We start from the raw sequence: 27,312 nt of genomic DNA on the forward strand, positions 1-27,312 counted from the left end.
AGCTCGTGTCCGGGGCTCTGTGTCGGGGTTCAGCTCATGTCTGGGGCTCTGTGTCAGGGTTCAGCTCGTGTCCGGGGCTAGGCCTCGACTCAGAGGTCGGCGTCTGTGTTGCAGAGATGCTGAAGAAGAGGCAGGGCATGTGGGAGGAAGAGGACAAGACTGTGGCCTACAGCGCCCACGTGTTCCACAACAACACCTATAAAATTGCCAAGGTGAGGGGGGGGCCAGGCGAGGTGGGGGAACAGGGGAGGGTTGGGGGGTTCTGCAGATCATCCTATGGACGACCAGGGTGCAGGGCTCCACCATCCTCTCTGCCCTCTACCACTGCGGTGAAACTTGTTTTTGTGGTCCAGGAGCTTGAACTCAGGGCCCGGGCGCTGTCCCCGAGCCTCTTTTTGGTGGAGGCCGGTGCTCTACCACTTGAATCACAGTGCCACTTCCATCTTTTCCTGGGTGGTTCATTGGAGATCAGAGTCTCATGGACTTTCCTTCCCGGGCTGGCTTTGAACCGTGATCCTCAGATCTCAGCCTCCTGAGTAGCTGGGATGACAGGCGGGAGCCGCCATGCCTGGCCCCAGAAGCATTTGTTTCGGTGCTTCCCGAGTCTTGGTCCTCAGAGCGGGCGGGCTGGCTCCTGCCCTGGCCACGCCGGGCGGGCGTGGGGCTGCAGGTGTCCAGCCCGGTCCTCCCCCTGTCAGGCGTTCGCCGAGTACTTCACCCAGATCCAGGTCACCAACCTGGTGCTGACTGCCATGGAGAGCCTGACGGACAGCAAGGTGAAGATGTCGCTGGCGGCTGCGCAGCTGATGAGCGCGGTCATGAAGGAGCGAGGCAGAGATGTGATAAAGGTAGATGCGCCCGCCCCCCTCCGTGTGCCCCCCCTCCACCTGCGGGCTCAGGAGCAGGGAGGCAGGACCTGAACCCCTAGATCTAGATCTCTGCGTCCTCACCCGGCTCCGGACAGGTACAGTCCTGAGTCCCGAGCCGCCCTCCTGTCTTGAGGGCCCTTCGCTAGGTTCAGGGCACCCCTGAACCTAGTGGGGGTGGCGGGGCAGGGGGCCTCGGCCAGCACCAGGAGACAGAGACTGGACATGAAGACACAGCGGGAGTGACTGACAGTGTGATCTTTTTAGCCTAATGTGAAATGATGCGAAGGCTGCACAAGTACTTGCATTTACACTTCACTCAGAAGAAGACTTCAGCCAGGCGCCCCTGCCTCACGCCTGTCATCCCAGCTGCTCAGGAGGCTGAGAGCTGAGGATCCTGGTTGGAAGCCAGCCCGGGCAGGAAAATCCATGAGACTCTTATCTCCAATAAACTACCCAGGAAAAGATGGAAGTGGCACTGTGGCTCAAGTGGTAGAGCGCCAGCCTTGAGCACAAAAGCTCAGGGACAGCGCATAGGGCCTGAGTTCAAGCCCCAGTACTGGCACACGCACAAACAAAAAAAGGACTTCAAAAGAAGGTCTCAGCTGGGCACTGGAGGCTCAAACCTGTCATCCTAGCTACTTAGGAGGCTGAGATCTGAGGATCACAGTTCGAAGCCAGCCCGGGCAGGAAAGTCTGTGAGACTCTGATCTCCAATAAACCACCAGAAAACCGGAAGTGGCGCTGTGGCTCAAGTGGTAGAGTGCCAGCCTTGAGCTGAAGAGCTGAGGGACAGCGCCCAGGCCCTGAGTTCAAGCCCCATAACCGACAAGAAAAAAAAGAGGGGATCCCATAGGGCAAGTGTTTGGGAACCCACTGCCCCGTTTACGTGGACTTCACGGGGCTGCACAGGATCCCCACCCCTCAAGCGCCAGGGGTCCTTGTAGTTTTGTGGGACAGAAGCTGCTCCCAGTTGCTGGAGCGGTGTGTATGGGGTAGGGGAAGCCCTAAAGTATCTGGGGGGACTTTCTGTTTTCCGCAGGGTTTCTCGTCCCTTTGGAGGGGCCCAGGACCCCCTTGGGGGGCTGCGGTCAGGGTCAGCTTCCTGTGGCCTGGTCCCGGGACCCCCCCAGAGCAGTCACCCACCAGGGTCCCCCCTCCTCCGCTGTCCCCTGCAGATCGGCGAGGTGGTGGAGGGCATCCTGGAGAGACTGCACATGCAGCTAGAGCCCAGCACCAGGGAGGAGACCCTGCAGGCCATGTGCGCGCTGGCCGGCAGCAACACGCCCGCCGTGGTGCCCATGCTGCTCAGCAAGTCGCTGCCTTGGGACAGGTACCAGCCGCCCCGCCCCGCCCCGGCCCCGCCCCCCCAGACCACGCCCACCCCGGCCCCGGCCCGACCACGCCCGCCCAGACCACGCCCTGCCCTGGCCCCGCCCCGCCCCCACTCAGACCACGCCCACCCCGACCACGCCCATGCCATGGCCCCACCCCCACCCCGACCACGCCCCACCCAGACCACGCCCGTGCCCTGGCCCCGGCCCGACCATGCCCCACCTAGACCACGCCCTGGCCTGGCCCCCGCCCCATCCCCGCCCCGCCCCCACCCAGACCACACCCACCCCGACCACGCCCCACCCAGACCACGCCCTGCCCTGGCCCCGCCCCCACCCAGACCACGCCCATGCCCTGGCCCCGCCCGTGCCCTGGCCCCGCCCCGGTCCCGGCCCCGCCCCCAGGCGTCGTCCAGCCAGGCCTCACGCCCGCTTTCTCTGGCCAGTTCTGGGTCAGGTCCGGTGGGGTGGACGGAGGCCCCTTCCTGGAGCCCCCCCACCCCGACTCTGCCCAGCCCATGATGGAAGGACAGACGGACGGACGTGCTGTCCTTGGTCCTTGCAGAACCAAGCTGGCCTTGTGGAAAGCCTTCGGCGCCCAGCGGGAGACGGCCATCAACATCCTGCAAGTGCTCATCGCCATCCTGGAGAAGAAGAACCGGGAGGAGACCAAGGAGATGGCCCTGCAGCCCGTGGCGGTCAGTGGAGGGCCGCTGGGGGCAGGGGTCGGGCCAGCCCGAGGGTCTCTAGGATTGGGGCGCAGGCGGGCTTTCAGCGTGGAAGGGGGCCCGGCCAGGGAGAACATGGGGAGCAGGGTCACGCAGCCCTCTGGGCCTCATTCCCGGATGGCGCCTGGGGTCTCATGGGGGACAAGGGAGGAAGGAAGGGGGGCACAACGTGTTCCCCAAGTCATTGCTGCGTCAGCCCCTCCCTCCCTCCATCCTTCCTTCCTTCCTTCTCTTCATTTCTCCCTTCCTTTTTCCTTCCTTCCCATCCCTCCCTCTCTCCTTTCCCTTCCTTCCTTCCTTCCTTCTCTCCCTTCCTCCCTCCTTCTCTTGCTTTTCTTCCTTCCTTCTTTCCTTCCCTTCCTCCCTTCCTCCCTTCCTTCCTTCCTTCCTTCCTTCGTTCCTTCCTTCCTTCCTCCCTTCCTTCCTTCCTTCCTTCCTTCCTTCCTTCCTTCCTTCGTTCCTTCCTTCCTCCCTTGTTTCCTTTCATCCCTCCCTCCCTCCTTTCCCTTCCTTCCCTTTCCTTCTTTCCTTCTCTTCCCTCCCTCCCTCCCTTCCCTATCTTCTTCCCTCCATCTCTCCCTCTTTTCTGTTATCCCTCTTTCCTTCTTTCCCTATGTTGCCGGGCCTTGCCCCACAAGCGGCCCTCCTGCCTCAGTTTCCCTACTGGCTGGCACTGCCCCCTCCACGCCTGCTCCCTTTTCCTCCCCAGTGCCAAGACAGCAGAGCGAGAGCTTGGCACCGTGGCCCTCCCCCTCCTTCGCCACAACCACAGGGCACGTGTGTGTGGGGGGGGGGGGCAGGCCTGGTGACCCCCGCCCCCGCAGGCGGTGTGCGCCCTCCACGAGATGCTGTCGGGGCCGCTGTGCCACGAGGCCATCCAGGAGCTGTTCCCGCGGCTGCTGCTGGCGGTGCTGTGCCACCTGCACTGGGTCATGGAGCAGAACATCCCGCAGAAGCTGCTGGTCTACTCCAGCGAGGAGAGCGCGCGCCGCAAGAGCAAGCACCTGGACCCCACCAGGTCAGCGGGGCCGTCGCTCGCTTGGCAAACCCCACGCCCGGCGTGGAACGGGGGACCCCACCAGGTCAGCGGGGCCGTCGCTCACTCGGCGAACCCCACGCCCGGCGTGGAACGGGGCGGGCGCCCCTCAATAAGATGATGACATATTTTTTTCCCTTTGACTTTGGGATACATTATTCAAATGAGCTGTGTGTGTGTGAGTGTGTGTGTGTGTGTGTGCGCGTGTGCCTGTGTGTGTGCACGTGTGTGAGTGTGCGCACACGTGTATGTGCGTGTGTGTGTGAGTGTGTGTGTGTGTGTGTGTGTGTGTGGCTAAGGGGAGGTTAGAGTCTCACGGATTTCCTTTTGGCCAGGTTGGCTTCAAATCCTGAGCCTCCAGCCTCAGCCTCCTGAGTGGCGGGGGACAGGCGTGGGCGGCTCAGTGAGCCCCGGTGTGACTGACAGTGACACACCAGGGGGACGTGCTCACGATGTTTCTGCTCAGAGGCCTCGGCCGCGTCTGAGTCTGCGAGAACGGATCGAGGACCCCACAGCACGGGCCTCTCTCTGCCTCTCCGTCTCTCCCTCTTTCTTTCTGTCTCTGTATCTCTGTGTGTCTCTCCCTCTCCCTCTCTATCTCTGTCTGTCTGTCTTTCTCTGTCTCTGGCTATCTCTGTCTCTGTCTGTGTGTCTCTCTGTCTGTCTCTGTATCTCTATCTCTATGTCTCTGTGTCTCTCTCTGTGTCTCTCTCTGTGTGTCTCTCTCTGTTTCTGTCTTTGTCTGTCTCTGGTCTCCATTGCAGGATTCTGGGGGGAGGGGGGGCTAGAACCCTGTCCTGGCCGGCCGGCCGCGTGGGGCGGGAGCCGGGGTGTGACCCCGTGTTCTCTGCTCGTGTGCGCGGCCGCCAGCTGCGCCCTGGAGGTGGTGAGGCTGGTGCTGGTGGGCGCGGCGTACGAGGGCGTGGCGGAGTACGCCAGGCAGCGCCACTGCTGGGACCTGCTGTCCAGCCCCAAGACCTACTACATCGGCATGATGGACCTGGCCAGGTGGGCCCCCCTCCCCCCGCCTCGGGCCCTGCTCTCCCCCACCCCCACAGCCCTGGGGTCTCCCCGCTTCTGTGCGCCCCGCTCCCCGGCCACCACCCCCAAGCCCGCTTCTTTCCCGGGGTGCTCAGCGGCATCGTGAAGAAGTGTGAGCCCAACATCCTGCAGCGGATCCTGAACCACATCAAGAGCATGCTGTACAGCGCCGACCCCCGCCAGAGGCTCACGGTCCGCACGCTCTACGTGCAGGTGGGGCCCCGCCTGGCGGTGCGTCCCTCCCAGGGCACCTGGGGCCGGCCTCGCCCCTCCCCCACAGCCCTGGCCTCCCCCCCCTCCCCCGCAGCTCCTGTGGCACCGATCGGTGGCGGAGACCATTGGGCAGGACTGCGTGGGCAATCTCATCCACTGGGCCAAGGAGCCCAGCCTTATCATGAAGGAGATCGGTCTCCGGGGAATCAGCAACCTGGCGCTGCACCCCACACACGTGAGCCCCCGCCCCCGGGGGAGGGGCATCCCCCGCCCTGGACCTCCACCCCGCCTTCCACCGCCAGTCCTTCCAGATGCCCCGGGTAGCTCACGCTGCGTCTCCCCGCCCCCCCCCCCCCCCCCCCCCCCGCCCCGCCGCTGATGCCGCTGGGCCTCGCTCCGCTCCCACAGTCGAAGGACCTGAAGAGCCTGGTGCCGTTCCTGCGGGCCTTCCTGAAGAGCGAGCTGCGCGTGACGGTGCAGGCGGTCAAGGGCCTGCGGAACATCATCTACCACCGGCCCGGCGAGGACACCAAGCTGCTCTTCTGCGACGTCTCCAGGCAGCTCTGCCCGCTCATCAACGACGTACGGCTCTGGCCTTCTGGAACTTTCTCCGGGGACGTCTGCCAAACCCCAAAGCCAGGTCCACGCCATGGCCAGGATGTCCGTGGCTGTGAGCCTCTGAGCCCCAAGGCCATCCTCTCCGTGCCCCCCCCCCCCCCGCCCCACTGGGACGGCAGGCGGGGGCTCGGTGACGCTGCGCCCCGAGCAGAGGGATCACTAAAGATCTCTGCGGCTCAGGGATTTGAGTAGCCAGGAGTCTAGGTGTGTGGTTCCTGTGCCCAGCTCACGGTCCCTTAGTTCTTTATTTATTAATTTTCTTTTTGGCCTGGGGTTTGAACTCAGGGCCTGGGCACCGTCCCTGAGCTTCTTTGTGCTCAAGGCTGGCGCTCGACCCCTTCCAGCTTTTTCTGAGTGGTTTATTAGAGATAAAGAGTCTCACGGACTGTTCTGCCCGGGCTGGCTTTGAACCCCCAGCCTCAGGTCTCAGCCTCCTGAGGAGCTGGGAGGACGGGCACCAGCCACTGGCGTTTCTTCACCTAGACTTCATCTCTGTATTCGAGAGCCTTCGCTTCTGCTCTTTCCCAGGCTTTAAGCGTCTCTGTAAAGTAGGTTTGGAGGGTTGATTTGTTTGTTAGAAGATGGAGTGTTGCTTAGATTCATCTTTTTTCTTTCTTCCTTTTCTGTGGGTCTAACACCAAGACTTGAACTCATCAGCTGGCGCTCTACCACTTGAGCCAGGACTCCAACCCCCTGCTTAGGCTTAGTCTTTTTTTTTTTTTTGCCGGTGTGGGGCTTGAACTCTGGGCCTGGGCGCTGTCCCTCAGCTCTTCAGCTCAAGGCAAACACTGTACCACTTGAGCCGCAGCACCACTTCCGGCTTTTTCTGCTTATGTGGTGCTGAGGAATCGAACCCAGGGCCTCGTGCATGTGAGGCAAGTGCTCTACCACTGAGCCACCTTCCCAGCCCCCGACCTATTTTTTGGAATAGGGTCTCGATTTTTTCCCCCTCACCTGGCTTGGACTGTGATCCTCCTATTCGCATTTTCCGTGTAGCTCGGAGGATAGGTGCATGCCGCCCCATGCCTTCTCCATGGAGGCCGGCCTCCACCTGTGATCCTCCCGAGTCACTAGGACTGATTGACAAGCACGAGCTGCCATGTCTGGCTGTCGTCTTTTTATGATCCTCTTTAAAGAACAGAAAGAATAGAAAGAAACAAAGTTCATACCTGTAATCTTAGCTACTCGGGAGCCAGATCAGGGCTAGTCTGGATAGAAACATCCTTGAGACTCCATCTCCTAAAAACAACAAGAACAACCACCAGCAAAATGCCAGATGGGAGGCACTGCTCAAATGGTAGAGCACCAGCCAACAGCAAGAAAGCCACGCGGGTGCCAGCCCTGAATTCAAGGCATACGTAGTACCAGGAAAATCAGTAAGCAGGCCTTGTTGGTGGAGTTGCAAGCTGTGGACGGGAAGGGTGTCGGAAGTAAGATGAGCTGAGGTGCAAATCGTGTCTTATGTGGGGGACTTGAAAGGCAATGACCGGCTCTCCAGTCTTGGGGTGCGGCTGAGCCTGGCAGGAGGGAGCCAGGCCTGGGGGGGAACAACAAGGGCCCCCAGGCTCCATCCGCGCCTCCCCCTCCCCGGCAGGAGAGAGACCAGGTGCGGGTCTCCGCCACCTCGGCGCTGGGCCACATGCTGCACCGCGTGTTCCAGTTCAAGCCCGGGATGCTGGTGCGCAAGGAGATCTACTCCTTCCTCGTCCCGCTGCTGCTCAGCATCCAGGACAACAACATGGAGGTGGTCAAGGTGCGGCCGCGCCCTCCCTCCCGCCCTCCCTCCTGCCTGCCCGCCTGCCTTCCCTTCTTCCATCCTTCCTTCCTAACTTCCTTCCCTCCTTCCTTCCCTCCTTCCTTCCTTCCCCTCCCTGATTCCCTCCTCCTATCTCTCCTTCTTCCCTCCTTCTCCCTCCCTTTCTTCTTCCTTCTTTGCTCCCTCCCTCTTGCCTTCCTTCCCTCCTTTTTTCCTCCCTCCTTCCCTCCTCCTTCCACTTCCCTCTCCCATCTCTCCTTCCCTCCTCCTATCCTCCCCGTCTCTCCCTCCCTTCTTTCCACGGCTGATCCGTGCCATGACCCATGTGGGCTGCTCCTTTTCTGTGCACTTCTTGGTGGGCCCTGGCTCCAGCCCTGGCTCTGGTTTTGGCTCCAGCTCCAGCTCAGGCCCTGGCTGTGGCTCTGGGTCTGGCTCTGACTCTGACACTCACTCTGGTTCTGGCTCTGACTCCGGCTCCGGCTCCAGCTTCAGCTCTAGCTCTGGCTCTGGCTCTGACTCTGACTCTGGCTCTGACTCTGGCTCCAGCTCCGGCTCCAGCTCTCACTCTGGCTCTGGCTCTGGCTCTGGCTCTGGCTCTGGCTCTGGCTCTGGCTCTGACTCTGACTCTGGCTCCAGCTCTGTCTCCAGCTCCAGCTCCAGTTCTGGCTCTGGCTCTGACACTCAGTCTGGTTCTGGCTCTGATTCTGGCTCTGGCTCTGACTCTGGCTCCAGCTCTGGCTCTGACTCTCACTCTGGCTCTGACTCTCACTCTCACTCTGGCTCTGGCTCCAGCTCTGGCTCTGGCTCTGACTCTCACTCTGGCTCTGGCTCCAGCTCTGTCTCCAGCTCCAGCTCCAGTTCTGGCTCTGGCTCTGACACTCAGTCTGGTTCTGGCTCTGGCTCTGGCTCTCACTCTGGCTTTGACTCTGACACTCACTCTGGCTCTGACTCTGGCTCCAGCTCTGGCTTTGGCTCTGACTCTCACTCTGGCTTTGACTCTGACTCTCACTCTGGCTCTGGCTCCAGCTCCAGCTCCAGCTCCAGCTCCAGCTCCAGATCCGGCTCTGGCTCCAGCTTTGGCTTCAGCTCTGGTTCCAGCCCTGGCCCTGGCCCTGGCTCCAGCTCCAGCTCCAGCTCCAGCCCTGGCCCCAGCCCCTCTCCCTGTGGTTTCCCAGCCTTGTGGGCCTGGGGAGCAGGCGCTGGGCACTGCCTTGTCTCCTCCCCAGGCCTGTCGAAGGGCCCTGACCGAGTGGACGAAGGTGATTGGCTGGTCGTCGCTCACGCAGATGTTCAGGCACACCACCCTCAGCGACCACATCCAGGTGCTGGAGGAGACCTGCAAGTTCCTGGTGGGTGCGCGTCCCTGGGGGGCCCCGGGGGCCGGGGCCGGGCTGGGTGCGCTAGGGGCAGCACGGCCATCCACGTCGGATCCTGCACCTTCGGTAGACTCCCCGCGTCCACCGCTGGCAGCTCAGCCCTGGCTTCGGGGCTGGGAGGCCACGCTAGCTGCGGGACCTCGGTCCTCCGCAGACAGACAGCGCTGGGAAGAGGCCAGAGGCCGTGGTCAGGAGGTTGGGAGTCTGCAGCTCTGGGCGCCGGTGGCTCACACCTGTCGTCCTAGCTACTCGGGGCTGAGATCTGGAGGATCGAGGTTCCGAGCCACCCCAGGCAGGATCATCTGTGAGAGTCTCATTTTCAATTAACTAGAGGGAAAAAAAAGGCCAGGTTAGAGACATGGCGTAACGGGCAAAGCGCCAGCCAAGCAAGTGAGCAGAGCACATGCAAGGACCCGAGTTCAAACCCCAGGACTGGGGGAAAAGTCTATTGGTCCTGTGAAATGCAGCTGCGCAGAGACCTGAATCCTTGCGGAAAGCCAGCAAGGCCCTAGCAAGCTCTGTGTGTGTGTGCGCGCGTGCGTGCGTGTGTGCGTGCGTGCCTGTAATCCCAACACTCGGGAAAAAGGCTGAGGTGGGAGGATTGTGAGTTTGAGGCCAGCCTGAGCCACACAGCGAAGCCTGGAGCAAAAACCAACACGCACACAGCGGTGCCTTCACTAGAAGAGAGCGGGGCGGGGCTTCCCAAGCGGCCGGGCCAGGCTGCTGGGCTCTTCCTTTCCCTTTTTTCCTTCCTTCCTTCCTTCCTTCCTTCCTTCCTTCCTTCCTTCCTTCCTTCCCTCCCTCCCTCTCTCCCTCTCTCCCTCCCTCCCTCCCTCCCTCCCTCCCTCCCTCCCTTCCTTCCTTCCTTCCTTCCTTCCTTCCTTTCTTCTTCCCTCCTTTCCCTCCCTCTCTTCCTTTCCTTCTTTCCTTTCCCTTCCCTCCCTCCTTCCTTCCCGCCCTCCTTCCCTCTCTCCCTCCCTCCTTCCTTTCCTCCTTCCTTCCCTCCCTCTCCCTCCCTCCCTCCCCCTTCCTCCCTCCCTTTTTTCTTCCCTCCCTCCCTCCCTCCCTCTTCCTTCCTTTCCTTCTTTCCTTTCCCTTCCCTCCCTCCTTCCTTCCCGCCCTCCTTCCCTCTCTCCCTCCCTCCTTCCTTTCCTCCTTCCTTCCCTCCCTCTCCCTCCCTCCCTCCCCCTTCCTCCCTCCCTTTTTTCTTCCCTCCCTCCCTCCCTCCCTCTTCCTTCCTTTCCCCTCTCCCCTCCCCTCTCCTTCCTCCTTGCAGCTGGCCTTGCCCCTGGCCTGCCCGCAGTCTCTGCTCACACATGGGTTTCCTGTGGGCTGGGGGTGAAGGCGGGGGAGGGCGAGGCCCCCTCCCTGCTTCCCGTCCCCCCCACCCCCCGCTGGCCTGGGCCACGTTGGGATGGGGGCGCAGGTGAAGGGTGGGGGCAGGCCGGGCGGCCCGGTGGACGGGGTGAGGGGTGACGGTCCGGGCGGTTCTGTGGGGTCAGTGCCGGCCGCCTCCGCCCTGCAGGTCAGTTCGGGGCGGCTGCATCTGGTGGGGGAGCTGCTGACGCAGAGCTTTGGCTTTCTGAGTAGCCGCCAGATCTTCCTGCGCGTGGCCGCGCTCAACTTCATAGGTGAGACCCTGGCCGGCTCCCCTCGGCCCCCCCCAGCCTCCCCACCCGCCCGGGGCCCAGCCACAGCCCAGAGAGGCCCCTGGACCTGCCCTGGGGTGACCCAGCAGGCCCCCCCTTCCTGCTCAGAGGTGTTGAGCTGGGCTAGGCCCCTGATTCGGCTTCAAAAGGCTCTGGGGAGGAGAGGAGGCCGGGTTCCCCAGTTCTGGCCTCCACCATGCTGTCCGGGCGTTGCTTTGTTGGGGACAAGACCATGCAGTTGGGACTGGAGGTAAAGACACTGATCTAGGGGTTGGGCAGGTGGCTCAGTGGTAGAGCGCTCGCCTCGCACGCAGGAGGCCCTGGGTTCAATTCCTCAGCACCACAGAAGCAGAAAAAGCTGGAAGTGGTGCTGTGGCTCAAGTGCTAGAGCGCCCGCCTTGAGCTGAAGAGCTGAGGGACAGCATCTAGGCCCTGAGTTCAAGCCCCATGACCAACAAAAAAAAAAAGACCAAAAAAAATCATCTACTGGAATCTCATGGAATTTCCAAAATGCTGCTGCTTCACAATGTATCCGTAGCATGTGTTAGAAACCAACAACAACAAAAATCAGATTGACAAAAAGAAGAAAATAATGCTAGAATCACCGCCATTTTTAAGATTGTAAAAACTTACTACCTACACAAATAGGAACAAAAACAGCAGGTGCCGGTGCTCACGCCTGTACTGCCAGCTGCTCAGGAGGCTGAGATGGGGAGGATCACAGATCAAAGCCAGCCGGGGCAGGAAAAGAAGTGTGCACGACTCCCTTCCACCAGTCATTAGGCGTGCTGGCTCACACCTGCCATCCCAGCCACGGCAGGCGGTGTGAACAGGCGGATGTGGTCTGGGCTGGCCTGGGGCTGGGAGTCGGTCACGCAGAAGACCGTGTGCGAGCCCCGAAGACAAACCCCGGTACCCCCAGGATGCCACGCCAACAAACCCCCTGCAGTTGGGACACTGTCTTCCTTTGCGTGTCCGTCTCCATGCAGCGGGGGTTTGAGCCCAGGGCCTCCCTCTTGCGAGGTTTTTTGTTTTTTGTTTTGATAGTTTTTAATGTGTTTCGTTACCCTAGCTTTGTGCTTTCAATGTGCTCTATTAATTCAATGTCTTTTTTATTGTTGTTGTTGTTTGCCAGTCCTAGGACTTGAACTCAGGGCCTGGGCACTGTTTCTAAGCTCTTTTGGCTCAAGGCTAGCCACAGCACCACTTCTGACTTTTTCTGTGTATATAATACTGAGGAATCGAACCCAGGGCCTCATGCATGCTAGGTGAGCACTCTACCACTGAGCCACCTTCCCAGCCTCTTCAGTGTTACTTCTAATGACTGTATCAAATCACTTCCATTGCACGCTTGGATTTATAAAATGACTTAACACGTCCATATTTTATTTTATTTTATTGTTGGTCCTGGGGCTTGAACTCCAGGAGTGGCTGTCCCTGAGCTCTTTGTGCTCAAGGCTAGCGCTCAACCACTTGAGCCACAGCACCACTTGCAGTTTTCTGGTGGTTTATTGGAGCTCAGAGTCTCATGGACTTTCCTGCCTGGGCTGGTTTTGAGCCGAGATCCTCAGATCTCAGCCTCCTGAGTAGCTGGGATGACAGGCGGGAGCCACGGGCGCCTGGCTTGTCTTTTTTTCTTAATCCGGACGCAGCAGTAAATCTCCGATGCTCCCGTTCTTTCAGGTACGGGAATTTTCTCACACCCAAGGCTCTGCAGCATTTAAGGTTTTTCACGTCTGTTGGGAACGGTTCTCTGAAACCCTGGTGCCCTGGTCGGTCAGTTGTTTTTCAAACAGGCTGGCCCTGGACCATGGTCCTTCTCATTTCTGCTGCTGGTGTCCTGGAATAATAAGTGCACCACCAGGCCCTGCGTTTATGCTAGTTGAGATGGGGTCTCCCTGGCTCTTCCTCCTGATGCCTGCCTCCTGTGACTTTATGTCTGTCTTCTCCGTAGGGTTAACCATCAAGAACATACAGATGTCTGCTATCCATGAAGATGACGTGGAAGAGATTCAGACCAGTGAGTCCCTGCTCCCCAGGGGCCTGGACCACCGGGGTGTGGGCGCCACCTAGTGGCTGATCGGGACCCTCCCTGAGAACACGGTTCCTTCTTTTAAACTTCACTTATTTTTGCAGTACTGGGCTTTGAACTCATGAACCTGTGCTTGCTAGGCAGGTGCTCTGACCACTGAGCTACGCTTCCAGTCCTGTCTTGGTCTTGTTGTTGTTGTTGTTGGTGGTGGTCATGGGGCTTGAACTCAGGGCCTGGGCGCTGTCCCTGAGCTCTTTTCGCTCAAGGCTGGCGCTCTGCCACTTTGAGCCACAGCTTCTGGCTCTTTTTTGGTGGTTCCGTGGAAATGAGAGTCTCACGGACTTTCCTGCCCGGGGTTGACCTTGAACCGGGCTCCTCAGATCTCAGCCTCCGGGCTGGCTTGCAGACTCTGCGGGGTGATGTGGGTTTCAGATCTGGAGTGCATGAGGAACGACTCCCAGGCGTCCGTGCGTCAGATGGCCAGAAACATCCTGCAGAAGATAGACATGAGCTTGAAGCCGCAGGCGTCCAGGATCTCCCGGCTCAGCCGGATGAGCATCACCTTCCTCAGGGCCTCCGGCATCAAGTCCCCCAAGAGGAAGAAGCACCTGTTTAAGGGGCTCTTGCGGGAAGAGGACGACAACTACCAGAAGAGGCTCTGGCTCTGGTGCCGGGGGATCACCAGGCCCTTTTACATGCGCTGCCGGCACCAGGTGCACAACGCCTGGCTGCTGATGGGCACGCGGCTGCAGCCCGAGCGGCACAGCAGCCACGCCCAGCACGTCCAGAAGGTTCAGTTCCAGGCCTCCCACGTGTGCCCGGAGGGAACGGCGGCTCCCGATCAGCCCTGAGACGCCAGCCCGGACCTCGCCGGGCGCCCTCCGCCGGGGCCTTCCTCCAGCGGTCGGTTCGTGTGTTTTCTCATCGTGATCTTATTTGCCAATAAATCTCATTTTCTTTCTTTCATCGAAAGGCTCACTGGCTTACCTCCAGGCCTTGGGAGTTGGCCGTCAGCCCGAGTGAGCAAGGCCGGCTCCGGACGTCTGTCCTTCTGTGTCCTAGACAGAGGGAGCGGGAGCTCAGGCCTCAGAATTGTCCCTCCCCTTGCTCGCAGCGTGGGTGCTTGACCTATCATCTGAGGGGTGTGGCCGTGGCTCTGGTGAGCGAAAGCCTCAGATACCATGTTCGAGTCCCGGTCTCAGACCAAAAAAAGAAATAAAAGCAAATGACAGTCATCTGAAACTTTGGTACACACACACACACACACACACACACACACACACACTCACACACACTCCAGACCCCTTGTTCCCGTGGTCTGGCTGCAGGCCCCATCTCCACGCGGGCACCGACTGTCCCACACACAGGTGCAGGTGAAAGAAACGCAAGCCAGGTGCCGGTGCGGCGCACACCTGTCACCTGAGCTACTCGGGAGGCTGAGATCCGAGGGTCAAAGTTCAAAGCCGACTCTGGGCAGACAGACCCCAGAGAGAGACTCCACTCCCTCTTAACCCCCCAAAAGCCGGAAGTGGAGCTGTGGCTCAAGTGGTAGAGCACCAGCTTTGAGCGAAAAAGCCAAGCAAGTGTGCCCAGCCCCCGAGTTCAAGCCTTAGTTCGGGGATAAAACAGAACAAACTAAGGCAGCCCTGAGCCAAGTTCCCTCAGCCCTCCTAAACTGCAGGTGTACTTCTGTGTGCTTTTCTGTGTCTCCCTCCACCTAGATTCCCCGGTGTGCGCTGCCCACAGCTCGCCCTGTGATCTGCGCCCCCTCTCTTTCTTTCTCTCGCTTGTGCCATTACTGGGGCTTGAACTCAGGGTCTGGGCGCTGTCCCTGAGCTTTTTTTGCTCAAGGCTAGCACTCTACCACTTGAGCCACAGTGCCATGTCTGGCTTTTTCTGTGCATGTAGTACTGAGCAATCGAACCCAGGGCTTCATGTATGGAAAGCAAGCGCTCTACCACTGAGCCACCTTCCCAGACCCAAGGATAAACATTTGATGATCCCTTCCGACACTGTCCCAAAAGAAATGTGCTCTTTACCTGACTTATGTAACTATAACTCCCTTATATGTCAGGTGCCAAAGGCCCGATCCTCATAATCTGCCTCATTCATCATCAGGATCAACTTTATTCATTGTTACTTTTTTTTTTTTTTTGATTCTCACTGTTAGATTTACATTGTACTATGCCTCCCAGCTTCAGGCTAGCATCAAGGGTGGTATCTGTTCTCAGGTTAATATCCGATCTGTTCTGAGACCACACAGGGCATGGGTGTTTGGAGCAGGGAGTGGGAATACCAGCGCACTATTCGCCCTTGCCCTGAAATCCCAGTAACAAGGAAGCGAAAGCCCAACACAAGGTTAGCCAGCTAACAAGACTGGCCTTCCCGACGCGGCATGCCACCGGTTAGGCCCGTATGTCAGGAGGCCGGCTCATTTTATTTTTATACGATTCCTTAAGCTAGGTCCCATTATCTCTGTTTTATGAGAAATTCAGGGGTTGAAGGTCATCCAGGAAGTCTGATTTTCCTAGCCAGGTACCCCGTCAGCAAAGCAGTAATGAACACACAGGGGAAAGAAAAAAAAAGAGCTCAAAAAGGACTAAAAAGACACCTCGTGTTAAGTTTCTACATTACTGGCTGTTAGGGTGCAGGCTCTAGCACGCTGTCAAGAAAGCAGATTTGTACCCTAGTAGAATGGGTTTCCGACCTCTGGGTTTGTTTGCTTTTATGGTACTTGGAGGGGCTTGTTTGTTTGGGTCAGTCGTGGGACTTGAACTCTGGGCCTGGGCGCTGTCCCTCAGCTCTTCAGCTTAGGCCGGCGCTCTACCACTTGAGCCACAGCACCACTTCCGGTTTTCTGGTGGTTCATGGGAGATCAGAGTCTCACAGACTTTCCTGCCCGGGCTGGCTTTGAACTGCGATCCTCAGATCTCAGCCTCCTAAGGAGCTGGGATGACAGGCGGGAGCCACCCGCGCCCGGGTGGAGGGATTTTTTTTATTACCCTAAGCTGTGCTCCTTTGGTTGGCTCTTGGCAAACGAGACCATAGTCGGTCCTATGCAAATGAGGTGTAGAACAAGAGACCATAGTCAGTCCTATGTAAATGAAGTGTAGAACAACCGACCATAGTTGGTCCTATGCAAATGAGGTGTAGAACAGACAATAGTCCTATGCAAATGAGGTGTGAAACTACCGACCATAGTCCTATGCAAATGAGGTGAACAACCGACCATAGTCCTATGCAAATGAGGCGTAGAACAACGGACCACTCAGAGGAGGACATGCTGAGGGGCCCTGGGCGTGCGGGCCTGACTGGAGCGCTCAGGTCTGTCTCCACACTCCCCGCCCCCCCCAGGTCAGATGTGAGGACGAGGAAGGACGGGGCGGGATTTTTGAAACCAGAGCCTGGTTTCAGCTCACCCACCACGCCCTGCACTGCCAGCCGTTCTCCAGGGGCCCGCGGCCCTCTGCCATGCACCCAACCTCCTGGCTTTGAAACTGAGCGCACCCTTCATCAGTCAGGCGGGCATGGGAGCAGATGACAAAAATCTTCACCACGGGACTCCCACCAGACTCCCACCCAGCTCCTGACGCGGGTCTCCTTCTGGCACGGGATGCTCCCGGCCCAAGGCCCGGGGTCATGCAGGAGGTTAGACGGTGCGCACGGCGGGTGCAGGCTCCGGGCTCTGGATACACAGCCCATTGGTCTCAGCCTGCGCTGGGGCCGCCGAGCATGCGCAATGGTGCGGAGTTGGCGCAGCCTGAAGCGCGCAGGCGCAGTGGCCTGGAGGCACGGCCGGGGGCGTGGCGGTGGAAGTGGGCGTGGTCCTGTGACGTGTGCCGGGGGCGTGGCTCCGCAGCACGCTCCTCTCCCGGCCGACGTTCCGCGCGCCGAGCGGCGGCGATTCAAACCCGGCGCGCCGTCTCCCGGTTCCTCCCTCCGCGGCGCGGGCTCGCGCGGGCCGGTGAGTGCAGTGCCGCGCGGCGGCCGAGCCGAGGGCGAGGAGAAGCGGCCCGAGGAGGGGCCGGCTTCCCGCGGACACGCGAGGTCGCGGGGTGCGTGCGGGACGCGGACCCGGGTCCGCGAGGCGGGCGGGGCGAGCCGGGCGCGGGAACCGCTCCGGAAGCGGGGGGCGGGCCCGGCTGGTGATTGACGGGCGAGGAGCCGATGCGAGGGGAGAGCGGCTCGGGGTGGGCGGGGCCCCCGGGCCCGGGGTGGGCGGTGATTGGCCCAGATCCGGCTCAGCTGTGCCGAGGCGCCCGGCGGGGCGCCGGGACCGGGCGGGATCTGCCCCCCACTCTCCTGCGGAAGCCTCCGGTCCCGGAGGGGTGGAGACCCCGCGCGGAGGCTTCCCTCCACCTTGTTTCCCAGGGCTGGCCCCTCGCTGGGGGCCGGGCCCGCGCGTGGATGGGGGGTGGGGAGGGAGGGCGGGGGGGAGGGGGGAGGGAGGGCGGGGGGAGGGGGAGGGAGCAGGGAGGGGTGGGGAGGGAGGGCGGGGGGGAGGGGGAAGGAGGGCGGGGGGAGGGGGAGGGGGAAGGAGGGCGGGGGGAGGGGTGGGGAGGGCAGGGGGGAGGGGTGGGGAGGGCAGGGGGAGGGGGAGGGCGGGGGGAAGGGGGAGGGGGGAGGGAGGGGGAAGGAGGGCGGGGGGAGGGGTGGGGAGGGCAGGGGGGAAGGGGGGAGGGGAGGGAGGAGGGAGGGCGGGGGGGAGGCCAGGGGGAAGGGGGGAGGGGAGGGAGGCCATGGGGGAGGGCCTGGGGGGGAGGGCCGGCCTAGCTCAGTTTCCAGCGGCAGTTCATACTCAGGAAGCATGGAGTGGAAAATCCAAGCCCCACGAGCCGCACATTCACATCCGAGGTGCACCTGGAGATGAGGGGCTGACCAGGCCCCACTCGGCCCCGCCCGCCAGCCGGCAGAGGCCTGCGGGGTGACCCCACGGTGCCCTGGGGGCCTGCGGCTCACCCGGGCAGCCAGCTCTGCTCACGGAGGTTCACAGGTGCAGCTGCCGGCGTAGAGATTCCCCCAGATTACCACACGTGCGTGTGTGTGTGTGTGTGTGCACGCGTGCGTATGCACGTGTGTGCACGTGGTGGAACAGAAAGGCCATTCCGTTCTCTGTTGCCATGTTGTGCGCCAGATCCTGAGAAGCCCCGCTTGTAAGAGGCGCGGTTGGCAGTCTTCATTAGAAGGCCGGCAGCTGGTCTCCAAGGCCCTCAAGGCTGAGGGTGGCGGGGCGCCGTGCTTCGCAGCTGCTCCCTGCGGGCTGCGGGCTGCGGTTCCCAGGCAGGTGCGCCTGGCCTCTGCTCATTGCCTTCCCCTGGTGCAGCAGCCAGTGGGGTTTGGCTCTTCCTCCTCTTGCTCATCCCTCACCTGGGCGCCCCTGAGCAGCAGGAAGTTGGTCTCTGCGGGCCAAGCTCTGCCCGACCCCAGGAGACACTGGTGGGGTGCAGGGGGCGCTGAGCCCCGGCCTCTGAGTGGCAGCCTTGTCCTGGCTGTGGGAGCACTAGCGGATTTCTCTGTGCCCCTAGGAACATGGCCAACCACACCCAGGAGCCCGGGGGCGTCCATTTCCCCTTTCCCTTCCCGCCCTATTCCATCCAGAAGGAGTTCATGGCGGAGCTGTACCGGGTTTTGAAGGCCGGCAAGATTGGGATATTCGAGAGTCCGACGGGCACGGTGAGCGCCCCCATTTGGCTTTCATTCTTGTGTAATGATGTAATTTTTCTCTGCGTAGAATCTTAAAAATACATTTTTAGGCCTGGGAAGGTGGCTCAGTGGTAGAGCTCTTGCCTTGGCATGCATGAGGCCCTGGGTTCGATTCCTCAGCACCACATACACAGAAAAGGCCGGAAGGGGCGCTGTGGCTCAAGTGGTAGAGCGCTAGCCTTGCACGCTTGAGGCCTTAGGTTCAAGTTCTCAGCACCACATAAGCAGAAAAAGCCGGAAGTGGTGCTGTGGCTCAAGTGGTAGAGCGCTAGCCTTGAGCTGAAGAGCTGAGGGACAGCGCCCAGGCCCAGAGTTCAGGCCCCAGGACTGACGGGGGCGGGGAGGAACACAACAACGAATCCATTTGTATTATTACTGTGTTGTGCAGAGGGGTTACTGTTTCCTAAGTTGGCCCTTCCCTTCTGTTCCGTGGGATGGTGGCGTGGGGCGGGGCTCGGCGCGGGTGACGTGGCGGTGGCGTCTCGCAGGGTAAGTCCTTGAGTCTCATCTGTGGCGCGCTCACGTGGCTGCGGGACTTCGAGGAGGAGCAGCGGCAGGAGGAAGCTCGTCTCCTCCACGGAGCCGCCGCCGCCTCCAGCCCCTCGTCTCCCAGCCAGGAGCCCCCCGGCACCCCGAGGCCCGCCGGGGAGCCCGACTGGGTCACCCAGTTCGTGCAGAAGAAAGAAGAAAGGGAGCTGGTGGAGCGGCTGCAGGTGCGGGCCTGGGGGCGCGTGCTGGCGGGCCTGAGCAGCGGGGGGGACCGCGGGGGCTGGCGCAGCCCCTGCTCCCCGGAGACGCCGCGAAGGCGGGGTGTCTCCAGCGTCTCCCCCTGTGGCAGGAGGAGCAGGGGCGGCGGCGGCGGCGGGAGGAGCGGCTGCAGCGCGTCCGCCACGATGCGTGGCTCAAGTACGCGGCGGCCAAGCGCCTGGTGAGCGACGCGGGCCCCTGCGGGGCTGGGGTGCGGCCTCAAAACCGGGGTGCTGTCCCGGGCCCCTGCAGGGGTGGGCCTGGAGGCTGGTCCCCTTTCCCAGTAGGCCAGGGACCCCGAGCCGTGGGGGCTCTGAGCTCCAGCCAGGCGGCCAGGGGAATGCAGGCCCCGCGCTTGGTGCCCCCACAATCCCCTGCGTCCCCTGAGAGCTGAGGCCCCCCCCCCCCCGTCCTCTCCCCGTCCCCAGAGGCAGGAGGAGGAGGTGGCGAGTCTCCTGCGCCTGAGCCAGGAGATGCTGGCGGGGTCGGGAACGGAGGCCGGGCCGGAGCTGGAGGCCGGGGAGGAGGAGCTGGTCTTGGCGGAGTATGAGAGCGATGAGGACAAGCCGGTGGCCACCAGGTGAGGGGACCCCCCCCCGGCCCGAGGTCCCCCAGCCTCTGCCACCAGGTGAGGGACCCCCCCCCCCGTCCCGAGGTCCCCCAGCCTCCACCACCAGGTGAGGGGACCCCCCCGTCCCGAGGTCCCCCAGCCTCCACCTGCGTCCACCTTCCCCTGGGGGACTTAGTTTCCTGCTGTCAGGCCAGCGGCAGGGCTGGGGCACCCGTCCTGCTGGACGGTGGGGTCCACACGCGCCGGCCTGTCCCGCTGGCCCCCCCCCGCATGGGTGGGTGGCGTCGCTGGCTGGGGACCCTGAGTTCTCTCTGGTTTCTCAGCGTGGAGGAGGAGGAGGATGACCTGGAGGAGGAACACGTGACCAAGGTGAGGGTCCCGGGGGTCCCCGTGTGTCCTGTGTGGGGTTGCACGGGGGCCCGGGCCTGGCCTGCTCCCGGCGGGGGCTGCAGTGGGCCGTGCTGGACAGCAGGGGGCGCGTGTGCACGCTGGGCCCAGAGGCGCGGGGCGTCCTCCCGCGCTCCCCCTCCCCATTCCCCCTTCTCCCTTCTCCTTTTTCCCTTTTCCCCTCCCCTTCTCTCTTTTCTGTTCTCTCTCTGTCCCTTTGGGGGACGTGGGGAGATGCCCAAGAGGGTGGGGGGGGTCTTCACCCCGTAAACAGCTCCTCCCGTCTGTGACCTCTGCGCCCCGGCTGGCCCGTGGGGAGGGGCCCCTCGGGTGCCGAGGCCCCACCCACGGCCCGTGTTCCCCCGGCAGATCTATTACTGCAGCCGCACCCACTCGCAGCTCAGCCAGTTCGTGCGCGAGGTGCAGAAGAGCCCCTTCGGCCAGGGCACCCGCCTGGTCTCCCTGGGCTCGCGCCAGGTGAGCGCCGCTGCCCCGCCCTTCCCACCCCTTCCGGCCCTTCCCCGCCCCTTCCCGCCCCTTCCTGCCCTGGCGCAGGCCGGGAGCTTTAGCGCTGGGCTCCGTGTCGCCCCCATCCTGTCTCCTAGAACCTGTGCGTGAACGCGGAGGTGAGCGGCCTGCGGTCCGTGGAGCTCATCAATGACCGCTGCCTGGAGATGCAGAGAAGCAAGCGCGGTGCGCAGCCGGCGGGCAGGGGGAGGCGGCGGGGGTCAGGCCCCGTCCCCCCCTTGGGAGCAGGGTCCCGTGTCCTGGCTTGGAGATGGGCTTGTTTTTGATCAGTTGTGGGGCTTGAACTCTGGGCCTGGGCGCTGTCCCTCAGCTCTTCAGCTTAAGGCGGGCCCTCTACCACTTGAGCCACAGCGCCACTTTGGGTTTTCTGAGGTTTCATTGGAAATCAGAGTCTCATGGACTTTGCTGCCCAGGCTGGCTTTGAACCGCGATCCTCCGATCAAAGCCTCCTGAGCAGCTGGGATGACACAGCTACATGTGACACGCGGCTTAGAGCTGGTTTTGTAGCCCATTTATGGAGAACGTAAAATCCCAGGATGTCTGGGTGCTGGTGTGGCTCCCGCCTGTCACCCGAGCTACTCAGGAGGCGGAGATCGGAGGATCCTCCTGGGAAGCCGGCCCAGGCAGGAAAATCCTCGAGACTCTTCTCTCTAAGCACTAAAAAGCCAGAAACGGAGTCATGGCTCGAGCCATAGAGCACTAACCAGCCTTGAGTGAAGAAAAGCTAAGGGCCAGCGCCCAGGGAGCTGAGTTCAAGGCCCAGGACCGGCGCTTACAAAATAGCCCAGAATGTGACCGTGAGAAAACAGGAAGGGTCTTGGAAAGTCTCACACCCCTGCCTTCCTCCCCCCCCCCTCCCGCCGTCCCCCTGCAGAGAACCACAGAGCGGAGCCCGACCAGCCCAAGAGGCGGCGGCCGGAGGGCCGGGCGGCGCGGGCCGGCTGCCCCTTCTACGGCCATGAGCAGCTGCGGCTCCTGCAGGACGAGATCCTGGTGGGCGTGAGGGACGTGGAGCAGCTGGTGGCGCTGGGCAGGGAGGCCCGGGCCTGCCCCTACTACGGGAGCCGCCTGGCCATTCCCCAAGCCCAGGTGAGGGCCGGGGGCGCGTGGAGGGGGCCGGCGGGAGGCGGGCTGGGCGGGGCCCGCGGTGCAGTGGCCCCCCTCAACCTGCACAAGCGGGGCCTCCGATCCCCCGCAGCTCTGGGTGACCCCCACTGTGCGCCTGCGTGGGCGCGGCCTGGGGGCCGGCTTGCTGCTCCTCCCCTCGGCCTGCTGTGGAGGCCAGGCCGGCCCTGTGCAGCCGCCGCTCCAGGGATCTCGAGGGCAGACACTTGGGGATCCCCCCCCCCCCCGAGTGATCGCCACACCCCACGCCGCCACCCCTCCTGCGTGCGTCTGTGGGGCTGGGGTTTTGGTGAAACAGCAGTGTTCCTCCTGGAGGCCCCCGCTCCAAGGCTGACGCCCCGCCCCCCGCCCCCCCCCCCCCCCCGGGGTTGTTTCTCGGGACCTGGGCCTCGAACTTGCAGCCCTCCCTTGCCTTGTTGCTGACCCCGCGTTCTAGCTGGGCGGGGTTGCTCTGTTCCACCCCCCTGCCGTTGGCGGTGCTTTTATTTCCTCTTATTGCCCAGGATTGAGTTCAGGGCCCGGGCGGGCGCTGTCGGGAGCTTTTCTGCTCAAGGCTGGCGCTCTGCCCCTTGAGCCGCAGCGCCACTCTCAGCTTTGTAAGAGTCTCACAGGCTTTCCTGCCTGGGCTGGCTTTGAACCGCGATCCTCACGGCTCAGCCTCCTGAGTCCCGGGCAGTCTGTGGGGGTGGAGGGGTGCGTTTTGGGGGCCCTGTCCTGGCTGGTGGGTAACGGGCCTGGCGGGCCGAGGCCCACGGTCGCTCCCCGCAGCTGGTGGTGCTGCCCTACTCCATGCTCCTGCACGAGGCCACGCGGCGGGCCGCCGGCGTCCGCCTGCAGGGCCAGGTGGTCATCATCGACGAGGCCCACAACCTGATGGACGCCATCGCCGGCATGCACGGGGCCGAGGTCCGCGGCTCCCAGGTAGCGGCCCTCCCCCCCTCCCTGGGGTGGGAGGGGAGTGTGGATCCCAGAGCCCCGGTGGGGGGCGGGGGGGTCATCCATGGCCTGGCCTGGCCCGGTGGGGCTGGGCGCTGGGGGCGCTGGGCGGGAGCCAGCCTCACCAGGCCCCTGGGCTTTGGCGTGTCCGGCCTCCCTGCCCCCGGCCTCCCTGCCCGCGGCCTCCCTGCCCCCGGCCTCCCTGCCCCCGGCCTCCCTGCCCCCGGCCTCCCTCAGTGGCTGGGCCAAGGGCAGCGGCCTCCCGTGCGGGTGTCATGGGCCGCACCTCGCTGAATTTAGCGTCTCTTGTTGGTGGCCGACCCTGCTGTGGTACCAGATTCCGAGGGGCTTCGGCGGTGCCAGTGTCCTGCGGATGGGCATGGGGGGCGGGGGGGGGACGCGAGGCTCCCAGGACCTCGGGGCGGAACCCGGGTGGCCGTCAGCGCGCTCTCCTCCCGCCCCCCGCAGCTCTGCCAGGCGCACGCGCAGCTGCTCCAGTACATGGACCGCTACGGGTGAGGCGCAGACCCGCCCCCGGGGGAGGGCAGCCGGGGTGCCACCACCCGAGCGGGGATGGGCTCCTGCCGTGGCCTGTCCCCGCCTTCTCTTGGGGCAGCAGGAGGGGCTGGGCTTGCTGGGGGGGAGGGGGCTGAGCAGGTGCAGTGTCCCACCCCCACCCCCCACCCCCCACCCCCCAGGAAGCGCTTGAAGGCCAAGAACCTGATGTACATCAAGCAGATTCTGTACCTGCTGGAGAAGTTCGTGACGGTGCTGGGAGGTAAGAGGAGGCGGTGCCCAGCCCCCCCCCCCCCCGCCCCGGGTCCCCCCAGAGCCGTGTTCCCGCGTTGTCGGTCATTGTCCTGCGTCTTCTCCTGGGAAGGTGGCTGCCAGGCTCTGATCCTGTGCGCAGGGGCCGGCAGGGGTGAGGCGTGGGGGGGGGGGGTCCCCCGCCCCGACCCGTCTGAATTCGTGTTTCTAGGGAACATTAGGCAGAACCCCAGCACACAGTGCCTCTCGACGACAGGTGAGGGGGGGCCTCCCGGGCTGGAAGTGGGGGCTTGGGGGCGCCGTGCAAGGCCCGCGTCCCTCCACCCGCAGGAACGGCGCTGCTGAGCATCAACGACTTCCTGTGCCGGAGCCAGGCCGACAACATCAACCTGTTCAAGGTGAGGCCCCGGCCGGCCGCGGGCACGCCAGGGCCCGGCCCGCCAGCACCACCGGCACCGCCCTGCGCCAGGGACCCCCCCCCGGGACCCCCGGGGCCTCAGTTACCCGCGGCCTCCGCTTTGCTTTGCAGGTGCAGCGGTACTTGGAGAAGAGCATGATCAGCAGGAAGGTACCGGCTCTCCCCTGGCCAGGGCCAGCCCTCCCCCTCCCCACCCCACCCCCCTGCAGCATGGGACCTGTGGGCTGCCTGGGCTCCCAGGCAGGCCGCCCACGGGCCCGCCCCCCCGCCCCCTCCCGCCCAGCTCTTCGGCTTCACGGAGCGCTATGGCGCCGTCCTCCCGGCCTCCAAGCAGGAGTCCAAGTTGTCGGGCTTCCAGCGCTTCCTGCAGCACCTGCACGAGGAGGCCTCGGCCACCCAGGGTGCGTCCAGTGCGGGGGAGGGGGAGGGGGGAGAGGCCCCGGCCCGAGCGCCCGGGCCCACCCCGCACTGCTCTGCAGCTCCCACAGCCCCCGCAGAGGAGGCCGAGGCCCCGAGGCTGGCCTCGCCGCTGGTGCACATCGAAGGCTTCCTCGCCGCCCTCACCACCGCCAACCAGGACGGCAGGGTCATCCTGAGCCAGCAGGGTGGGTCCCGGGGAGGCGGGCCTCTGGGGGGGGTCTGGGCAGGGCCACCTGTGGGTCCCCCCCCCCTCCTGGGAAGTTAGGTGTGGGCGTGGCTTGAGTGCCCTGGGCGTGGCTTGGCCCCCTCCTGGGAAGTTAGGCTTGGTGGGCGTGGCTTGGCCCCCTCCTGGGAAGTTAGGCGCGGTGGGCGTGGCTTGCCGCGCGGTGGGCGTGGCTCTGGGAGCCTGGTGTGAGCGGCGTGGCGCCGCCCTCCCCTCCTGGCCTTGCAGGCAGCCTCAGCCAGAGCAGCCTCAGGTTCCTGCTTCTGAACCCGGCGGTGCACTTCGCGCAGGTGGCGAGGGAGTGCCGGGCTCTGGTCATTGCTGGTGGCACCATGCAGCCGGTAGGGCCCGGCCCTGCCTCGGGCGGGAGGTGGCGGGAGCGACCCAGGCAGGCCCGGCAGTGCCCACTAGGTGTCACTGCGGCGCCTCCGAGGGGCTTCCGGTTGGGGTCCCGTCCCGTGGGGGCTCGGGCAGGTGGGCACGCCCGGCCATGGGCAGGTGACTGCCCTGCAGCACGCGGGGTGGGGGATGGGGGGATGCAGGGGCGAGGTCCCGCCGTGTCCCCGGGGCGCTTGGGCGCGGGTCTGGGCCGGGTGCCGGGGTCAGCCCGCGTGCTGCTGGCCCGCCCCGCGCCCGGCGGTCACCGGCGCCCGCGCTGCGGCCGGCAGGTGTCTGACTTCCGGGAGCAGCTGCTGGCGTGCGCCGGGGTGGAGACCGAGCGCGTGGTGGAGTTCTCCTGCGGTGAGGATCCCGGGCGGGGGCCGGGCGCGGGGCGGGGCGGGGCCGGGGCGGCCGGGGCGGGGCGCACAGGCCTGCGCCCACCGGCCTCGTGGAACTGCCCTGCCGGGTCTCTTCAGGTCACGTGATCCCGCCAGACCACATCCTGCCCCTGGTCATCTGCCACGGGCCCTCGGGCCAGCCGCTGGACTTCACCTTCCAGAAGCGAGCCCTGCCTCAGATGGTGCGCGTGCGCATGGCGCGCCCCCGCCCCGCCCGCACTGGGGGGTTTGGCAGAACAATCTAGTCCCGTGAGGCTGTCGGGCCCGGGGGCGTGGCTGGGGTCACAGGACCCCGGGGCGCTCTGACCCCGTTGCAGATGGAGGAGACGGGCCGCGCCCTGTGCAGCCTGTGCAGCGCGGTGCCCGGAGGCGTGGTGTGCTTCTTCCCGTCCTACGACTACCAGCGCCAGGTCCACGCACACTGGGAGAGGAGCGGCCTGCTGGCCCGCCTGGCCGTCAGGAAGAAGGTGAGCGCGCCGTCCTGGGGCGGGGGGCGCCCCGTGCCCACGCGCGCCCGCCCTCCGAGGAGGCCCACGGCCCTCTCCCCGCAGATCTTCCAGGAGCCCAGGGGCGCCGGCCAGGTGGAGCAGGTGCTGGCGGCCTACGCCAAGTGCATCGCGGTGAGCGGGGCTCCGGGGGTCAGGCCCCACGCGGGCCGGGCGCGGCCAGGCTGCGGGAGCGCGGGGCGCCCGCCGGGGCTCGGCAGCTCGGGCGTCTCTGCAGGGCTGCGGCCGGGCGGGCGGCACGGTGACCGGGGCGCTGCTCCTCTCCGTGGTGGGAGGGAAGATGAGCGAAGGCATCAACTTCTCGGATGACCTGGGCCGGTGAGTGGCGGCCGTGGGGCTGCGTGGGGCCTGGTCCCGCTGTGTGGGGGGGGCCCTGGTCCCTGGGTGGGCGCCCCTCGTGGGTGGGCGCCCCTCGTGGGTGGGCGTCCCTGGGTAAGGCGCTCTGTGCAGGTGTGTGGTGATGGTGGGCATGCCCTACCCCAACATCAAGTCTCCGGAGCTGCAGGAGAAGATGGCCTACCTGGAGCGGACACTGGTGAGTCGGCCCGGGGTTCCCGGCGGCGCCCCGCCCCCCGCCAGCGCCACACTGACCGGCGGTTTGTCCTGCCAGCCTCGGGCGCCGGGCCAGGCCGCGCCGGGCAAGGCGCTGGTGGAGAATCTGTGCATGAAGGCCGTCAACCAGTCCATCGGTGAGCCGGGGCGGGGCGGGCCCGGGGCCAGCTGCCAGGCCCGCGGGGAGGACGCTGACGCCATGGGCCCGCCCCGCCCGCAGGCAGGGCCATCCGGCACCAGCGCGACTTCGCCAGCATCGTGCTCCTGGACCAGCGCTACGCGCGGCCCCCGGTCCTGGCGAAGCTGCCCGCGTGGATCCGCGCGCGCCTCGAGGTCAAAGCCACCTTCGGCCCGGCCTTCGCCGCTGTGCGCAAGGTCAGCTGCCGGCCCTCGCCCCACGCCCCACGCCCCTCCCGTCCCCGGGCCGGCGGCCCCCAACAACAGCTGCCGGCCCCCATGCCCTCCTTCTCGGCAGTTCCACCGCGAGAAGTTGGGTGCCGCGTAACGGCAGCCCCCGCTGCGGGCAGCCTGAGAAGGGAGATGCTGCGGACCCGCCTCCACTGCGGGGAGGAGCCCCCCACAGCTCAGCGGGCCGTGGACCTCCCCCTTGTCCGTTTCCAGCCCCCCCTCCACCCCCACAGCTCAGCGGGCCGTGGACCTCCCCCTTGTCCGTTTCCAGCCCCCCCTCCACCCCCACAGCTCAGCGGGCCGTGGACCTCCCCCTTGTCCGTTTCCAGCCCCCCCTCCACCCCCACAGCTCAGCGGGCCGTGGACCTCCCCCTTGTCCGTTTCCAGCCCCCCCTCCACCCCCACAGCTCAGCGGGCCGTGGACCTCCCCCTTGTCCGTTTCCAGCCCCCCCTCCACCCCCACAGCTCAGCCGGCCGTGGACCTCCCCCTTGTCCGTTTTCAGCCACCCCATCGCCACCGGCCAGGCCCGGGGTGCCCACAGCGTGGCTGGCTTCAGAGACTCCATGCACTGAATAAAGAGCTTAAGCCACT

General features: G+C 64.2%; 2 protein-coding genes across 2 annotated transcripts in view; both read left to right on the forward strand.

Moving 5' to 3' along the window:
- The window catches only part of LOC138804541 (maestro heat-like repeat-containing protein family member 1), a 53,548-nt gene extending 39,933 nt beyond the window's left edge, over positions 1 to 13,615 (forward strand). Inside the window, exons 28-41 of the mRNA XM_069988879.1 lie at positions 115 to 212; positions 699 to 848; positions 2,045 to 2,199; positions 2,766 to 2,898; positions 3,753 to 3,946; positions 4,835 to 4,972; positions 5,101 to 5,218; positions 5,313 to 5,453; positions 5,627 to 5,800; positions 7,431 to 7,589; positions 8,819 to 8,941; positions 10,494 to 10,599; positions 12,572 to 12,637; positions 13,082 to 13,615. Of these exons, the coding sequence (XP_069844980.1) occupies positions 115 to 212; positions 699 to 848; positions 2,045 to 2,199; positions 2,766 to 2,898; positions 3,753 to 3,946; positions 4,835 to 4,972; positions 5,101 to 5,218; positions 5,313 to 5,453; positions 5,627 to 5,800; positions 7,431 to 7,589; positions 8,819 to 8,941; positions 10,494 to 10,599; positions 12,572 to 12,637; positions 13,082 to 13,500 (2,174 nt within the window). The 3' untranslated portion in view covers positions 13,501 to 13,615. The remainder of the gene's footprint in view (positions 1 to 114; positions 213 to 698; positions 849 to 2,044; positions 2,200 to 2,765; positions 2,899 to 3,752; positions 3,947 to 4,834; positions 4,973 to 5,100; positions 5,219 to 5,312; positions 5,454 to 5,626; positions 5,801 to 7,430; positions 7,590 to 8,818; positions 8,942 to 10,493; positions 10,600 to 12,571; positions 12,638 to 13,081) is intronic.
- A 2,919-nt stretch (positions 13,616 to 16,534) lies between these two features.
- LOC138804529 (putative ATP-dependent DNA helicase DDX11-like protein 8) lies at positions 16,535 to 27,305 on the forward strand. The gene is made up of 27 exons (XM_069988855.1): positions 16,535 to 16,613; positions 18,175 to 18,322; positions 18,841 to 19,065; positions 19,191 to 19,280; positions 19,528 to 19,679; positions 19,994 to 20,039; positions 20,427 to 20,534; positions 20,663 to 20,750; positions 21,460 to 21,674; positions 22,479 to 22,631; positions 23,115 to 23,161; positions 23,345 to 23,424; positions 23,626 to 23,670; positions 23,745 to 23,812; positions 23,944 to 23,982; positions 24,116 to 24,233; positions 24,312 to 24,437; positions 24,704 to 24,816; positions 25,144 to 25,216; positions 25,333 to 25,436; positions 25,572 to 25,721; positions 25,806 to 25,874; positions 25,978 to 26,078; positions 26,211 to 26,295; positions 26,371 to 26,449; positions 26,533 to 26,687; positions 26,788 to 27,305. The coding sequence occupies exons 2-27, from the start codon at positions 18,179 to 18,181 to the stop codon at positions 26,815 to 26,817; spliced, it is 2,703 nt and encodes a 900-aa protein (XP_069844956.1). The 5' UTR covers positions 16,535 to 16,613; positions 18,175 to 18,178; the 3' UTR covers positions 26,818 to 27,305.
- The last annotated feature ends 7 nt before the right edge of the window (positions 27,306 to 27,312 follow it).

Source organism: Dipodomys merriami, unplaced genomic scaffold (genome assembly GCF_024711535.1).
Source record: "Dipodomys merriami isolate MVZ:Mamm:240054 unplaced genomic scaffold, mDipMer1.0.p SCAF_368, whole genome shotgun sequence".
NCBI lineage: Eukaryota > Metazoa > Chordata > Mammalia > Rodentia > Heteromyidae > Dipodomys > Dipodomys merriami.

Excerpts from the sequence above, each read along its gene's own strand:
- LOC138804529 (XM_069988855.1), top strand. The coding sequence starts at position 18,179 with ATGGCCAACCACACCCAGGAGCCCGGGGGCGTCCATTTCCCCTTTCCC. Across the intron at positions 19,066-19,190 it reads AGCTGGTGGAGCGGCTGCAG|GAGGAGCAGGGGCGGCGGCG; the intron begins GTGCGGGCCTGG and ends CCCCTGTGGCAG. Across the intron at positions 21,675-22,478 it reads TGGCCATTCCCCAAGCCCAG|CTGGTGGTGCTGCCCTACTC; the intron begins GTGAGGGCCGGG and ends CGCTCCCCGCAG.